This window comes from Bombina bombina, chromosome 1 (assembly GCF_027579735.1).
Source record: "Bombina bombina isolate aBomBom1 chromosome 1, aBomBom1.pri, whole genome shotgun sequence".
NCBI lineage: Eukaryota > Metazoa > Chordata > Amphibia > Anura > Bombinatoridae > Bombina > Bombina bombina.
Window position 1 is genome coordinate 1,311,358,043 of NC_069499.1, and position 17,500 is coordinate 1,311,375,542.

Consider the following 17,500-nt stretch of genomic DNA (forward strand, 5'->3'; position numbering starts at 1 on the left):
GTGTGAATTTTCTAATTGTTTATCTGTATACATGTGTTGTTTTGACATAGATCCTCAATGATCACTATGGTGGCGGATTTTACACTTACACGTAACCACCCTCTAGTGGAGGTGTTGTCAATTTAAACAGCCAATCTCTGTTTGCTTTTTTGGTTTTATTCTGTGTGAACTACAATAAAACTGCACAGCTGAATCTGTGCTTGTGCATTGGTCCAATCACGCTTCTTGACTCATCGATTCATGTGTTCTTTAATTTAGTGGTAACCTTTTATTCAACATTGAAGCTGGGTAGCATATGTGAATGTGGGGAATGAGTATAAACTTACACACACCGCTATTTTAGCGGAGCTTTAGAATTTTTCAAAGCTAATTAAAAATTAAAAATATGTGCTGCAATCCCTGTCTATGCATTATAGCAATCTAATTGCGGTTGTTGTAGTATCTCCCTTTTTTATAATGATTATCTAAATATTTCAAGGGTCTGCACATTAGTTATTTTTTCCTTCATATAAGGTTTTGTCTACACCTGGGCGTTGCCATATAGTCCTAGGTAAAGAATTATTAATCTGGCTTTACTAGCCTCCCTTTCCCTACCTTTTTTCTGTGTATATATATATATATATATATATATATATATATATATATATATATATATATATATATATATATATATATACAGGGAGTGCAGAATTATTAGGCAAATGAGTATTTTGACCACATCATCCTCTTTATGCATGTTGTCTTACTCCAAGCTGTATAGGCTCGAAAGCCTACTACCAATTAAGCATATTAGGTGATGTGCATCTCTGTAATGAGAAGGGGTGTGGTCTAATGACATCAACACCCTATATCAGGTGTGCATAATTATTAGGCAACTTCCTTTCCTTTGGCAAAATGGGTCAAAAGAAGGACTTGACAGGCTCAGAAAAGTCAAAAATAGTGAGATATCTTGCAGAGGGATGCAGCACTCTTAAAATTGCAAAGCTTCTGAAGCGTGATCATCGAACAATCAAGCGTTTCATTCAAAATAGTCAACAGGGTCGCAAGAAGCGTGTGGAAAAACTAAGGTGCAAAATAACTGCCCATGAACTGAGAAAAGTCAAGCGTGCAGCTGCCAAGATGCCACCAGTTTGGCCATATTTCAGAGCTGCAACATCACTGGAGTGCCCAAAAGCACAAGGTGTGCAATACTCAGAGACATGGCCAAGGTAAGAAAGGCTGAAAGACGACCACCACTGAACAAGACACACAAGCTGAAACGTCAAGACTGGGCCAAGAAATATCTCAAGACTGATTTTTCTAAGGTTTTATGGACTGATGAAATGAGAGTGAGTCTTGATGGGCCAGATGGATGGGCCCGTGGCTGGATTGGTAAAGGGCAGAGAGCTCCAGTCCGACTCAGATGCCAGCAAGGTGGAGGTGGAGTACTGGTTTGGGCTGGTATCATCAAAGATGAGCTTGTGGGGCCTTTTCGGGTTGAGGATGGAGTCAAGCTCAACTCCCAGTCCTACTGCCAGTTTCTGGAAGACACCTTCTTCAAGCAGTGGTACAGGAAGAAGTCTGCATCCTTCAAGAAAAACATGATTTTCATGCAGGACAATGCTCCATCACACGCGTCCAAGTACTCCACAGCGTGGCTGGCAAGAAAGGGTATAAAAGAAGAAAATCTAATGACATGGCCTCCTTGTTCACCTGATCTGAACCCCATTGAGAACCTGTGGTCCATCATCAAATGTGAGATTTACAAGGAGGGAAAACTGTACACCTCTCTGAACAGTGTCTGGGAGGCTGTGGTTGCTGCTGCACGCAATGTTGATGGTGAACAGATCAAAACACTGACAGAATCCATGGATGGCAGGCTTTTGAGTGTCCTTGCAAAGAAAGGTGACTATATTGGTCACTGATTTGTTTTTGTTTTGTTTTTGAATGTCAGAAATGTATATTTGTGAATGTTGAGATGTTATATTGGTTTCGCTGGTAAAAATAAATAATTGAAATGGGTATATATTTGTTTTTTGTTAAGTTGCCTAATAATTATGCACAGTAATAGTCACCTGCACACACAGATATCCCCCTAAAATAGCTAAAACTAAAAACAAACTAAAAACTACTTCCAAAAATATTCAGCTTTGATATTAATTAGTTTTTTGGGTTCATTGAGAACATGGTTGTTGTTCAATAATAAAATTAATCCTCAAAAATACAACTTGCCTAATAATTCTGCACTCCCTGTATATATATATATATATATATATATATATATATATATATATATATATATATATATACACATACACACACATATGTGTGTGTAACTGCGTACGTGATTGTATATATATATATATATATATATATATATATATATATATATATGTGTGTGCGTATGTGTGTATATATATTATAAAATAAATAAATATATATTCATATTTTCATGTCGGGTTAGCATTTATAAGAATATGCAATCTGGTTAGCGTGCATTGACTTCTATGGGGGAAGAGGTTATCTTTTACGCGACAGTCAAATTGCACTAGAAGTAACATGTTTTTGAGCGTCGGGTTAGTGTCAGTGCAATAAATGTTTACTTTCAACTCATAATACCAGAGCAACCCAATGAGCGCAAAAAGATTACTTGTAGCGCAATTAGTGCTCTAGAGGAGCAGTAAATACCACTTCACTTGTAATCTAGCCCTGTGTGTTTATCCCCCGCAAAGGGTAAAGTTGAGTACTCACACAACTCAGATATGATACAAGTGCTGCTGATTGGATCAGCGCCAGTTTCTGTTTAGGACCAGGAGTACTTCACTGATCCCGAGTGGCACTTCTACTGTGTGTTTAACCGCTTTGCAGGTGTTAAACACACTAGATAGTCTTAAAATTATATGTTCTAACAAATTAGAGCATGTCATGTTTTGACCATTATGGCCCTTTAAATATTTCTGTGAGGTATTAAAAAAAAATCATAGTTTGTTTTTTCCTAATAAATAAATAGCTTTAGTTTCAGAAATAAACAATGGGAACAGGGGCGAAACTACAGGGGGTGCAGAGGTCGCAGGTGCGACTGGGCCCCTGAGGGTGGGGGCCCATCTTAAAAAAAAAAAAAACCTATCACTGCCTGCACTGATATCATGTGAGTGTGACATGACTACAGGGGTTAGTGTTTCTGTTTTACCCATTGGTGTTTATGTGTGTGTATGTATGTGACTGTGTGTGTATTTATACATGTATGTATGTATGTATGTTTGTGGAACCAGCCAATTACAGACCTTGTTACTACAGAATGGGGGGGGGCAGGGGGTAAACAGTGTCACTATACAGTACCACTATATACAGTATGGGGGGGGTGGACCATGTCACTGACTACTGTGGTCACTTTATAAAGTACTGGGCGGGTAGGGTCAGGCCAGCCATCTCACCGGCAGATTACAGACTGTGTCACTAACTTACTATATACAGTACTGGGGGTTAAATAGTGTCACTATATATATATATATATATATATATATATATATATATATATATATATATATATATACAGTAATAGGGGGTCAGACCATCTCACAGACTGTGGGCACAGGGTACCTCCTTTTGCAGACATGTAACCTGATTCACATTTTTTTTCTGTGTAAAATGTAAACAAAAAAAAAATGTATTAAATTCACCCTTTTTTGGAGGGGGGAGGGGCAGTGGGGGGCCCTTCTTAGATTCTTGCACCTGGGCCCTGTGGTTTCTAGTTACGCCTCTGAATGGGAAAGCCACTACATAACAATGTCACACCAGGTCAAGAACAGCAGTCACCAGTACCCCCACCCCCAATACACAGCACGCTGCCTCTATGCGAGAGGATAACTATAGCTTAGTTCTACAGGCAACAAAATATGTAACAGTTGATAAAAAAAAATTAAAAAAAATCACATTTGAAATATCAAAATGAACACAACAAAGCTGACATAAACTATCGTAAAGCTTATAAGATTATAAAAATGTAATTTCGATATTACAAATATATTTTGTTGAATTGAATGTTCTATTCAATATGCATAGGTTATGAAAACATTGGCAAAAAAATCCAATACATTTAATAATAGAAAATTATTTTAACAAATGGGCTTGACATTCAATGGGGCCTATCTTTCAAGATCCGAATGGAGCTTGATGCCCCGTGTTTCTGGAGAGCCTGCAGGCTCGTCAGAAAGAGCAGTTATGAAGCAGCAGTTATGAAGACCGCTGCTCCATAACCTGTCTGCCTGCTCTGAGCAGGCGGACAGACATCGCCGGACATCCACCCGATCGAGTACGATCGGGTTGATTGACACCCCCCCTGCTGGCGGCCTATTGGCTGCGAGTCTGCAGGGGGCGGCGTTGCACCAGCAGCTCTTGTGAGCTGCTGGTGCAATGCTGAATACGGCAAGCGTATTGCTTGCCGTATTCAGCGAGGTCTGGCGGACCTGATCCGCACTGTCGGATCAAGTCCGCCAGACCTTCTTAAATAGGGGCCATTGTGTTAAACAAATGTGCAGTATCACTCCCATCTCTCTACATCACAACTAATTAAAGGGACAATGTACTGTCAAAATGTTTCCCTATCCATTTTACATGCTGGAGTGTATTACATTGTTTAGAGATAGCTACTATTTTATGATTAGAAATAGCTGCTTTTGCCTCTTAAAATGGTCATCTATACTGACAATTTCTGTACTTAAAGGGATACTAAACACAATTTTTTTCTTTAATGATTCAGATAGATTATGTAATTTTAAGCAACTTTCTAATTTACTCCTATTATCAATACATACATCAATTACATTCTTGCTTTTCAAATAAAGATAGACAGAGAACAAAGAAAAAATTATAAAAGGAGTAAATTAGAAAGTTGCTTAAAATGGCATGCTCTATCTGAATCATGAAAGAAAACAATGTGTTTTTTTATCCCTTTAACCCCTTCGCGACCAAGGACGTACCAGGAACATCCTACAAAAAAATACCCTTAACGACCAAGGGCGTTCCTGACACGTCCTCTGGGGTTTCAAGCGGTGGAAGCGATCGTGATCGCCTCCAGCCACTTTTAAGGTATTGCAGTGATGCCTCGATATTGAGGCATCACTGCAATACCTTTTTTACCCACAGATGCAGAGAGGGCCACTCTGTGGCCCTCTCTGCATGGGCCAGCGATGGTGCCGATCGTTGGTGGGAGCCATTGCAGGGAGGCGGGTGGGCGGCTCATCGTGGAGGATATACGCCAGAGTGGGGCGGGATCGGGTGCAGGAGCGCTGGGAGCGTGCACGGAGGCGGGAATGGGTGGGACCGCTACACTATGGAACACATATAACATAAAATATGCAGGGAGAGGGTAATCTGAGCGCAGGAAGATGCTCAAACAGTATTGCAGTGATGCTTCGATGTTGGGGCATCCTTCAATACTGTTCCTGACTGCTGGGCTCCATTTTGATCATTCCCACGGAGCGATCACTTCTGGTTTGACTCCACGTGGAGCCCAGCAGTCAGGCAGAGCAGTTCTGTACATGTGCTGAGTGCCTTGGTGGGTCAAGGCACTTAGTAAAATAACATTACATAAAAAAAAAAAAAAAATATATATATATATATATATATATATGTATTTTTAATAAAATAGCCCCATATAGCCCCCCTCCCCCATGTGGCTTCAAAGATGGTGATGCCCAGTGCATCATGGGGCTTCTGGAGGTGTTCCTAGCCTGCCTCATGATAGGGGCAGGCTAAGGTCATCCAATCTGAGCTTGAACTATAATTTAATTTATAATAATAAAATATCCCATGTGTCTGATCATGTGAATATTAGTAAATATTGACACTGATCAGTGTGGATCTCCTCACATGCGTTTTTGTTGGAGAGAGAGAGAGATTTATTTAGTTATATTAGTTTAAAAATTGAAAGACCTAAAGGCTCTTTTCAGAGCCATTAACCCCTAGCTTGCCAGTGATCACTATAAATAACTGGCTCTTGCACAAAGCACTTTTTTGCTCTGTGCATTTTTTTAGGGGTACCATTTTTTTTAGTAATTTATTGTGACACCCAAAGGCTATTTTCAGAGCCATTTAGTTAATTTAATTAATTTAAATGTATTATTTTTTAGTAATTAACCCCTAGCTTGCCAGTGATCACTATAAATCACTGGCTCTTGCACAAAAGCACTTTTTTGCTCTGTGCAATTTTTTAGGGGTTCATTTTTTTTTAGTAATTTTTGTGACACCCAAAGGCTCTTTTCAGAGCCGATTAGTTAATTTAGATGTTGTGTTGATATTTTTTTTAGTATTTTTTTTTCCTCTGTGACAGATAAAAAAATAAATCATGTCACAGAGAACATATACTGCTGAGGAGGCATATGCCATCCTTGCGTCAGAGTCAGACCCCTCTATATCAGACTCAGACCCCAATTTTAACCCTGCCATATGCTCAGATACATAATTAGATACAGTCTCAACTGATAGTGATGTATCTGTGGCTGCTACCCCCCCCCCCCCCTGCTAGCCCACCTGCCAGAAGGAGACGTGTTGCTCCAGCTGCCATTGCTCCTGAAGGGTGGGTAATGCCTCATCACCAGATGCCAGATATCCCACCCTTCACAGCAAATTCTGGCATCAATGTCGATGTGGCAGGATTTAGCATTCAGTAGTTTATGGAGGTGTTTCTGGGCGATGATGTGTTGGGGAACATTGTTGCCCATACTAATTTATATGCCCATCAGTTCCGTGCTGCAAAGTCTGACACTTTTTTGGCAAAGCAGCAATGGGCCCCTATCGATGTGCCAGAATTTAAAAAATTCTGGGCTTTGACTATGCTGATGGGCATCATAAAGAAACCCTCCATCCGCTCCTACTGAAGCAGTACCCCCATTTTCTCCTAGAGTATGTCGAGGAAGAGGAATGAAATGATTCTACATTTAATGCACTTCAGCGACAACAGCCTGTGCCCCCCTAGGGAGCATCCCCAGTTTGACAGGCTGTATAAAATCCGCCCCCTGATTACCCACTTTGCTGCCAGGTTTGCAGAGGCTTATACACCTGGAAGGAATATACAGTATGTGTGGATGAATCCCTGATGAAGTATAAGGGAAGGCTGGGATGCAAGCAGTATATTACTTAAAAGCGCTCCAGATATTGAGTAAAGTTGTATAAGCTCTGTGAGAGCGAGACTGGGTATATTCAGGCCTTCCTGAGAGGACTGTGGAGGTCTCTCTACGTGGAAGAGCTGAGAGCATAAGGAAGCCAGTGTGCATCAAGGCTTATAACCGGCATATGGGTGGGGTTGATCTGGCAGATCAGCTGCTGCAGGCCTACCTAATTTTGCAGAGGACAATGGCCTGGTACCAAAAAGGTAGCAATTTACTTAATGCAGATTGCAACCCAAAATGCTTTTTTGTTGTTCAAAAAAGCAAACCCCGTAATAAAACTGACTTTTTAACAGTTTCAGCTCCAGATCATTTTGGAGATTTTGTACCAAGATGCACCTGTTCCCCGGGCGGTAATGGGAGAGAGCAGAGTTTGGGTTTCTCATTTTATTTTAAAAATCCCCCCTACTGCCGCAAAGCAGAAAGCTAAAACAAAATGCAGAGTCTGTACCAAGAGGGGGCAGAGAAGGGACCCCACCTTTTACTGTCCTGATTGCCCTGGACAGCCTGGACTCTGCATTGGGGACTGCTCTAAGCGGTACCCCCATTTTATTTGTTTTTGTTTTTTACTTTTACTGTGCCAGAGTTTTACATTTCACTGTTCTATTTTTAATAAGTTCTAAAATTGGTGCTGTATTTTACCAAAACCCCTGTCAAACCTATGCATGGGGGGCATGGGTGTATTCAGGGGGTCCTGCAGAAAACAACCTGGTTGGTTTTCTTGCAATAACTTACAAGAAGCTCTTCTAAATCATAGTCAAAAAGCAATGTGTGTGTAAAAAAATGAAAATTGAGAAATTAACCCATACACTTTCTCCATTTTTTTGGCTAAAAAGGTTGCATCAAAGCACTCCATATACAATACCTTGGGGTGTCAACGTTTCAAATATATACACTTTCATGGCAATAAATAAAACTGGGGTATGCAATAGGCCCCAAACTAAAGATAGGCCTATCAGAAGAAATACTCTCACTTTCAACTCAAATTACAAGTCATACAATTGTAACTGAATCTTCCCAAAATCCTCGCAAACCTATGCATAAGGGACATAGGTGTACTCAGGAGGTCTTGCAGAAAACAACCTGGAGTATTTTCTTGCAATAAATTACAACAATCTCTCCTAAATCATAGTCAAAAAGCAATATGTCTGTAAAAATGAAAAATTACCACAATACATATTCTCCAATTTTTTTGGCTAAAACGGTTGCAAAGGCATCAAAGCACTCAATATACAATACCTTGGGGTGTCAACGTTTCAAATATATACACTTTAATGGCAATAAATAAAACTGGGGTATGCAATAGGCCCTAAACTAAAGCTAGGCCTATCAGAAGAAATATTCTCACTTTCAACTCAAATTACAAGTCATACAATTGTAACAGAACCTTCACAAAATCCTGGCAAACCTATACATGGGGGGCATAGGTGTACTCCGGGGGTCTTGCAGAAAACAACCTGGAGTGTTTTCTTGCAATAACTTACAACAATCTCTCCTAAATCATATTAAAAAAGCAATATGTCTGTAAAAATGAAAAATTACCACTATACACTTTCTCCAATTTTTTTGGCTAAAACAGTTGGAATCAAAGCACTCCATAAACAATACCTTGGGGTTTCAACTTTTCAAAAATATACACTTTCATGGCAAGCAAATAAATTGGGGTATATAAAAAGGCCCCCAAAAAGACGATAGGCAAATAAATATTAAATGTGAAAAAAAATCACAAACATGTCAGACGTTTGGCATTGCACCCCCCAAACAAGCCAACAAACCTATGCATAGGTGGTATCACTGTACTCAGGAGATGTTGGTGAACACAAACTGTGGTCTTATTTGGCAGTAACACATAACAAGAGCTGAGAATCCATGCCTAAATTACAATGTGTGTGAAAAATAACACAAAAAAATTACTGCCCAATAGTTTGACAAAGACTTGTGGTTGAATTAGTGCATGGAAAGTGTTAAAATACCAGCATTTCAAATACCCTACAGTGTCTGCTTTTCAAAAATATATGGTTTGATGGGGGTAAATTACATTGGCCGACTTCAGAAATGTCCCGAATAGAACATGGGTGCATGATGACCGATGTGAAAATTCCAAGTTGGACAACTGGAATGCGCCCCCTAAAAATAAGGCCTTTTAGCTCCCTGAAAACTTGACAAACCTATTCATGGGTGGTATCACTGTACTCGGGAAATATTGTTGAACACATATTGAGTTGTTTTTTGTCAGTAACACATAAAAGGAACTGAGAATATATGCCTAAATTACAATGTGTGTGTGAAAAATAACACAAAAAAATGACTACCCAATAGTTTGACAAAGACTGGTGGTTGAATATGTGCATGGAAAGTATTAAAATACCAGCATTTCAAATACCCTAGGGTATCTACTTTTCAAAAATATATGGTTTGATGTGGGTAAATTACATTAGCCGGCTTCAGAAATGTCTCAAATAGGACATGGGTGCATGATGACGGATGTGAAAATTCCAAGTTGGAAAACTGGAATGTGCCCCCTAAAAATAAGGCCTTTTAGCCCCCCGAAAACCCGACAAATCTATTCATAGATGGTATCACTGTACTCAGGAGATATTGCTGAAGACATATTGGGGTGTTATTTGGCAGTAACCCTTAACATTCTCAGTAAATGTATTCTTAAATTGCTATTTTGTCCAAAAAAAATCTTTTTTTTCTTCAAACTTTAGCATAGATTGGTGGTAAAATGGTTGCAAGAAAAGAGTCAAAATACCAAAATACCCCAAGTTTAATACCGTAGGTTGTCTTCTTTTAATATATATATATGTGAGGGGTTATTCAGGGATTCCTGACAGATGTAAGTGTTCCAATGTAACTATAGCTAATTTTGAAAACAATTGTTGGAAATAGCAAAGTGCTACTTGTACTTATTGCCCTATAACTTGCATGGGTGTTTTTTGGTGGTTGTAGATGTGTAACAGATTTGGGGGGTCAAAGTTAGCAAAAGTGTGTTTTTTTCCATTTTTTCATCATATTTAAAAAAAATAAAAATAATAGTAATTATAAGATATGATGAAAATAATGGTATCTTTACAAAGTCCATTTAATGGCGAGAAAAACAGTATACATGTGTGGGGGTACAGTAAATGAGTAAGAGGAAAATTAAAGCTAAACACAAACACAGCAGAAATGCAAAAATAGCCTTGGTACCAGACGGTCAACAAATGGAAAAGTGCTCTGGTCATGAAGGGGTTAAGTAAAGTGTAAAGAAAAACTCAAAGAAAAAAAAAAGAAAAATTCAAGAGGAACTTCAACTTACACTGGAGATTGGGAAGGTGCTTGATGTAGGTATGAAAACGTTCATTTTCAATTGTTATCACAGGGTTAAGGAAGTCTTTCCATTACATAAAGCATACAATTATAATGACATTTCTGCTCCCTGTAAGCTTATACCATTTTAATGAGCAAATACAGCTATTTCATATACAAACTAAACCAGAGAAATGTATACCCTGCATCTGTTATAACAAGCTAGTGGAAACGGAAATCCATTTTACAGTACCCTGCCCCTTTAAGTGTGACAACCACCCCATACCCCGTCCACAGGACCAGAGAAAAAACATGGAGCTTTCTTTTAGTTATTTGCGCCTTTATACAGAAAGTGGTGGTTACGTTAACTTTAGACGAAATTTCATGTATAATTATTGACATGAATACGTTCCTATCGCGTAAAAAACAATTTCACAATGAGTCTTTTATATATACACTCATTGTCGCACAGTATCTACCAATTATTATATTGCGTTATTTCTCATAAGACCCCGCCCTTACACTGGCAAGGAAAGTCTTCGTGCGTGAAACACGTCATCAGTCCGCGCACAACCTTTTCCGCTTCCTGTAAAAGGTCACGGTGACCGGTGTGGAGTACCTATCTCTAACCCTCAAACATGTTGTCTTTGGCCGCTCGTTCTGGGCCCTTCTCATCATACCTAGTAGCCACCTCATACTCGGTGGCTGGACCGCTGAAACCTCTGGTAGCCGGGGTAGCGCTGCAAGCGGATAAAGTGTTGCTTGATGTGAAGAAACCCTTCTTGTGCCGCGAATCCCTGAGTGGGCAGGCCCTGAGCGGTGGGCTAAGGGCATCCAGTGCTCTTAACGGTAAGAGAACTGAATACTACATGAGAGTGGAATACGTTTATAGTTAAATAGGAGGGGGTCTCGGGATTTTATAAGGGCAACCGAAATGCAGGTCTATGGTATTCTTGCATACGTGCAGAGTTCAGAGAGCATTTTTTATTAGAGTTAATGGCGATGCGTTTTGTCTAGAGCTTTGTGAGCTTTAACTTATAAACAGATTCATTAATAAATAATGAAAACACGCTTGTATTAAGAAGGGATATAATGCAGAATATACTGACAGTGTGTTTTCTGTTCCTAGCGTGAACTTGAGAAAAATAAATGGTTCATAATATTTAATCATTGCTGACAAATAGGGCACAGTTAAAGGGACATGAAACCCCAATATTGTCTTTCGTGAATCGAATAGAGCAAGCAATTCTAAACAACTATCCAATGTACTTCTATGATCTAATTTGCTTTTTTTTTTCTTTATATCCTTTCTTGAAAAGCATATGTAAATAGGCTCAGTAGCTGCTGATTGGTGGATGCATTGTGTGATTGGCTCACCTATGAGCATTGTTGTTTTTACAACAAAGGTGTATATATGAAGCATATTAGATAATCTAAGTACATTTTAATGTTGGGTACAATTTTATTTATCTAAATCGTGAAATAAATATTTTGGGTTTCATGTCTCTAAGTACCAAGGTACACTTGTGTGTCAGAGCATTGTTGCTAAGGTGACATTGAAAAGTAGCACCATTTTTAAGCAGTTAGAAATGTATAACTTCAAACTAAATAATCAAAAGCCTAGACATGGCTTGTTGATTATGTTGGGTGTCTTAAATCCTTAGTTTTGTCTACTATTTGCTACTATTTATTTATAGATATATGTAGAATAATTTAAAAAGTTAAGATCGAAAAGCTACGCTCTTAGTTGTGCGTCCCTACCATTAGGAGTTGTGTGGCATGTAGTATTAAATCTCTTTTGTGTATTATAAAATGCAGAATGCCTTATGTGAATGTGCTTATTAAGTGTTTGAGAAATAAAAAAAAAAAATAGGTTGTCAAGCTTATATCAATTAAGGAGCATGTATTCTTTTTATCCAGGAAGGATAACCTATACATATAAAGAAACATACACTTGTATAATTCTCCAAAAAGGTAGGAGCTCCTGTGTTTATCAAGCCCTTATTTTTCGTTTTCTAGGTGTGTCGTGTGTTCGTTTTACCCACAACGATGTTGCAGTTCCAGATTTCTCTGCCTACCGTCGACCTGAAGTTTTGGACAGCTCCAAGTCTTCCCAGGGCAGTAGTGATTCAAGAAAAGCCTTCTCTTACTTGCTTACTGGAGCCACACTAGTTGCTACAACCTATGCTGCTAAGAATGCAGTCAATCAGTTTGTATTGAGCATGAGTGCTTCTGCTGATGTGTTGGCAATGTCAAAGATCGAAATCAAGCTGTCTGATATACCGGAAGGCAAAAACATGGCCTTCAAGTGGAGAGGCAAGCCCTTGTTTGTGCGCCACAGAACACAAAAAGAAATTGAACAGGAAGCCCAAGTTAGCTTAAGTGAGCTTAGGGACCCACAGCACGACCTTGACAGAGTGAAGAAACCAGAGTGGGCCATCTTGATTGGCGTGTGCACTCACCTTGGGTGTGTGCCTATTGCCAATGCTGGGGATTTTGGTGGTTATTATTGCCCATGTCATGGGTCTCATTATGATGCATCTGGTAGAATTCGAAAGGGCCCTGCACCATTGAACCTTGAGGTTCCAGAGTACGAATTTCTTTCTGATGATTTGGTAGTGGTTGGTTAATCACTTTAAATATCTACATTCAATAAGATTATATAGAGGAGTAAATTTGACTTGAACTGTTAAGCATAAGTGTCTTTATCTTGCTTTTAAGCAAGGTGCATTTAAATGTAAGATGCTTTTAATATCACATAGTCTAACATTTTAATAAACCTTCAATCTTCATGTGAGAACTTGTTTGATTTTTGCATTGCCAGTAAATGTGGAGCACTCGATCTTGGTATTTATGTACATTGAAGTTTGCTATTGGATAGAGGTTTATTTTATTTTTTTGAAATGTGAATCCTGTACAGAACAAATATTAAATTCTTATTTTCACTTTCAAGTACAAGTTTCAAGTTATTAGCGTGCCCATTTAACCCCTTCCTGCCTGGACTTATTTCTCTACATCATAACAAAGTTTCGATGTAAACAAACGAGTAACAACATTGAAATCGCATGAACAATCACGTGATTTCGTTTTTTTACTTATTTGTTTACATCAGAACATTGAAGGGATCGGGTCAGGAGGGAGTGCCTATGACGCTAGGCACATCCTCAAGCCCCGCAATCACCTTTAGCAAGCGGCTATGGCTTTAGGATAGCCAAACGGCTAGGACAATCCAACAGCGAGAAGGGGTTAAGTTGCAAACATTTATAAAAACTAGGTAGTTTGGTAGCTAAGCAGACCGAATTGTTTGGTCTGTAAATACGTATTTACACATGATAGTCTTCCTTTTTGGAAGAGCTGTAAAACCACTGAGAATTCCTAAATGTTATGGACCTCAATTGGCCTCATACACACACATAGAATCTTAAACTTAATATTTTTTGCTCATTTATGCCTTATAAATATGGCTTTCTAATTCCCCAGGAGATGCTGGTACCAACGAGTCTAAGTGCCTACAGGTAAAGCTCTTTGGTATGTTGCCTGTTAATCTTATTTTAACCTTTTGAATTGCCAGAAAATTACAAACTTTAACTTTATTTTGCTCTTGACTCTGATCTTATTTGATACAGTGTTTATAATGGAGTATACTCTTGTTTGCCTTAAAGTGAATGTAAATTTGAATCAAGAAGGGCACAGTTTTTAATACTATTAAAAACAAGGGCACTTTCTAGAAAGTAAAGGTCAATTTTTATGAATTAGTGACCGATTTTTAATAATCATATTAAAAACAAGGGCACTTTAATTTGACATTTCAAGCATTTTCTTCAAAAACTTACCTTTTTAATTCTGAGAGCTGCTGCAGCGCTTCCTCCGCCCGTCGCATGCCCTTTGCGGGTCCAAAATGACGAATCCGGCTTTATCCAATCACAGTGTTCCCTCAGACCATGATTCTCCCCCCCCCCCCCCCCCCCCCCCCCTCCGGGGGAAAGCCGTGATTTAAGGAAGCCGGATTCGTCATTTCTGATGTAAGCAGAGGCTTCCGACGGCCGGGGGAATCGCTGGAGCAGCAGCTTTTAGGATTAAAAGGTAAGTTGAAATGTCCATTTTGATTAATTAAATTGCCCTTGTTTTTTAATAGGGAGATTATTAAAAACCGGGCACTAATTCATCAAAAATGAACTTCACTTTAATTAAAATTTACATTGAAGAGAGATAGATAGATAGATATATATATATATATATATATATATATATATATATATATATATATATATATATATATATATATATATATATATACACATACACACACACACACACACACACACACGCGATCCTTCCGCCCGCAGCAAATCTGCACTTAGCACAGCAATAACTAATCCGGCTTCCTCCAATTGTTGCAAACATCCCAAGGCGTCCAGCTCGTGAAGCCGGATTCGTCGTCGATATACTAAGTACAGCTTGAGAAGCGGGCGGAGAATCGCCTGTTTGGTTTTCCTAAAGAAAAAGGTAAGTATTTATAAAAAAAAAAAGCTTCAATGTAGATTTTAATGAAAGTACTCCTGTTTTTAATAGTATTTCTAAAACCGGGCACTTATTCATTCAAATTTACATTAAAGGGACATTATACACTCATTTTTTCTTTGCATAAATGTTTTGTAGATAATCTATTTATATAGCCCATAAAGTTTTTTTTTTTTTTTTTTTAAATTAATGTATAGTCTTGCTTATTTTTAAATAACATTGCTCTGATTTTCAGACTCCTAACCAAGCCCCAAAGTTTTATGTGAATACGCTCGACTACCTACTCCAGCTTGCTCCTGTTTGTGTAAAGGGTCTTTTCATATTCAAAAGAAGGGGGAGGGGGAGTGTCTTATTTGCCACTTGCAGTGGGCTTTCCAGCTACCTTTTCAACAGAGCCAAACTGACAGCTTCTAAGTAAGTTTTTATACTGGATTTTTATTTCAGTATCTGTGCATATTATTCTTTATAGTAGTGTCTATTACATGCAGTTATATGAAAATGAGTGTATACTGTCCCTTTAACAGGCAACAGTGATTGTTTAGATTAGAGCCAAAGCGCATTTTCATCTGACTTTACAAGGACAATGTACACTAATGATTTGTTTACCCTTTAATGTGTTCTCAATTCATTGTACCTACTTGAGTATTATAAATTGTTTACAAATAGGCTTATTTACACTTTTTTTTTTTCTCTCATTTGAAATAGCTGGTGCTGCCCCCTATATCCCCGCCTATACTGAACATTTCTGTACTTAAAGGAACATAATACTCGTATGCTAAATCACTTGATACTGATGCAGTATAACTGTAAAAAGCTGACGGGAAAATATCACCTGAGCATCTTTATGTAAAGGGAGATATTTTACCACAGTTTCCTTAGCTCACCAGAGTAAGTTCTGTGTAAAGTTATACTTAAAGGGACATTATAGCCACACATTTTCTTTTATGATTTAGAAATAACAAGCAATTTTAAACAACTTTCTAATTTGCTTCATTCTCTTGATATTCTTTGCTGAAAAGCATTTCCAGATAGGCTAAGTAGCTGCTGATTGGTCACTGCACATAGATGCCTTGTGTGATTGGCTCACAATGTGCATTTTTATTTATTAAACAAAGGATATCTAAAGAATGAAGCAAATTGGATAATAGAAGTACATTTGAAGGTTTTTTTTAAATTGTATTCTCTATCTGAATCATGAAAGAAAATGTTTGGGTTTAATGTCCCTTTAACACCGTTAGGACGTACTTCATCTGAATTTTGCTGGGCTTTAGCGCCGAAGGATGAAATACTTCCTATCCGCTTGGCTTTCCTGAAGCCACTGGCGCTTCCCTGATGGGATCGTGGTCTGGAGGGCGTGCCTAGCATCATAAGGACGCCCCTGACGCGATCCACTCATTGAAATCTTGTGATCACGTGCACGGTCGTGAGATTTCAAATTGTTTACATCAGAACATTTGTTCTGATGTAGACAAGTTAACCCCGACATGAAAGGGTTAATCTGCTGTCCAGCTGCAGGTAAAAAAAAAAAAAGAAATGAACTGCAGCCAATCGGCATCAATAGTGCTGAGGTCATGAACTTTTTTACTGTGGTCTCATGAGATTTCATAGTAAACTTCCTTAAACTGAATAGGGAAATAGCATGAGTGTGCATGAGGCTTACTCCCTTGCCTGTCTCGGGACAGACATACTGATTAGCTGCTTAAAGTCCTTTACAGTGGGGTGTGAATACTTAAGACATTTTGAGGTAAAATATCTTCTTTTTTGCATAGAGATGTTCAGGTGATATTTTCTAGTCAGCTTTTTACAGCTGCTCTGCATCACTTTCAAGTGTTTCAACATTTTGGGTATCATGGCCCTTTAAGTAAAGGTTGGGGAAAAAACAAAACCATGTAAAGATTTTGATAATGATTCTAGTGTGGGGGGTGGCATATGTTAATTTTTCCATTGTCTACAAGTATTGGCCTTTGAGTAAACAGTAATAAGATCAGGAGGACTTTGTAAATTTCATATGGGATGAGGTTTTCTCTCCCAACAAGATCAACCCATTATATTGGGTTGTGGTTTCAATTAACAGTAATGAGCAAAGTAAGTTCATATACAAAAATAAAACCAAAAGAACAATTTCTAGAATGATGCATTCAAAGAAACAATTAGTTTTGCGAATTGTGAATAACATGTAGCTGTATTTTTTTTTATTTTTTTTTTAAAGTTTTATTTGTTTAGTGACAACATAAGTTTACTTTTTTTAATGTCTATTAAACAATTGGAGCTGCAATGTTGTAACTTAGGTTACCTTCTCTTCTGCTGCCTTTTAGGGACAGTTACAAAGAGTTCACAAAAGTGTGTAGCCAATTGCGGTGTGGAATATAAGTGTTCTGCACTTCCATTTCTAACAGGAACCGAAAAGCTCACAATTTTAGAATGGATTTACAAGATAAGGGGACAAAATAATGTATATTGTAGAGTGTTTTTTTTTTTTTTTTTTTTTTTTGTATATATACAAGTTATCTTTTTTTATTTTACTGTCTCAAAGTGTTTGTCCC

General features: G+C 38.3%; 1 protein-coding gene across 1 annotated transcript; it reads left to right on the forward strand.

Annotated features, from left to right (window-relative positions):
* The first annotated feature begins 11,001 nt into the window (after positions 1-11,001).
* Positions 11,002-13,236, forward strand: LOC128642399 (cytochrome b-c1 complex subunit Rieske, mitochondrial). The gene is made up of 2 exons (XM_053695161.1): positions 11,002-11,285; positions 12,456-13,236. The coding sequence occupies exons 1-2, from the start codon at positions 11,075-11,077 to the stop codon at positions 13,064-13,066; spliced, it is 822 nt and encodes a 273-aa protein (XP_053551136.1). The 5' UTR covers positions 11,002-11,074; the 3' UTR covers positions 13,067-13,236.
* The last annotated feature ends 4,264 nt before the right edge of the window (positions 13,237-17,500 follow it).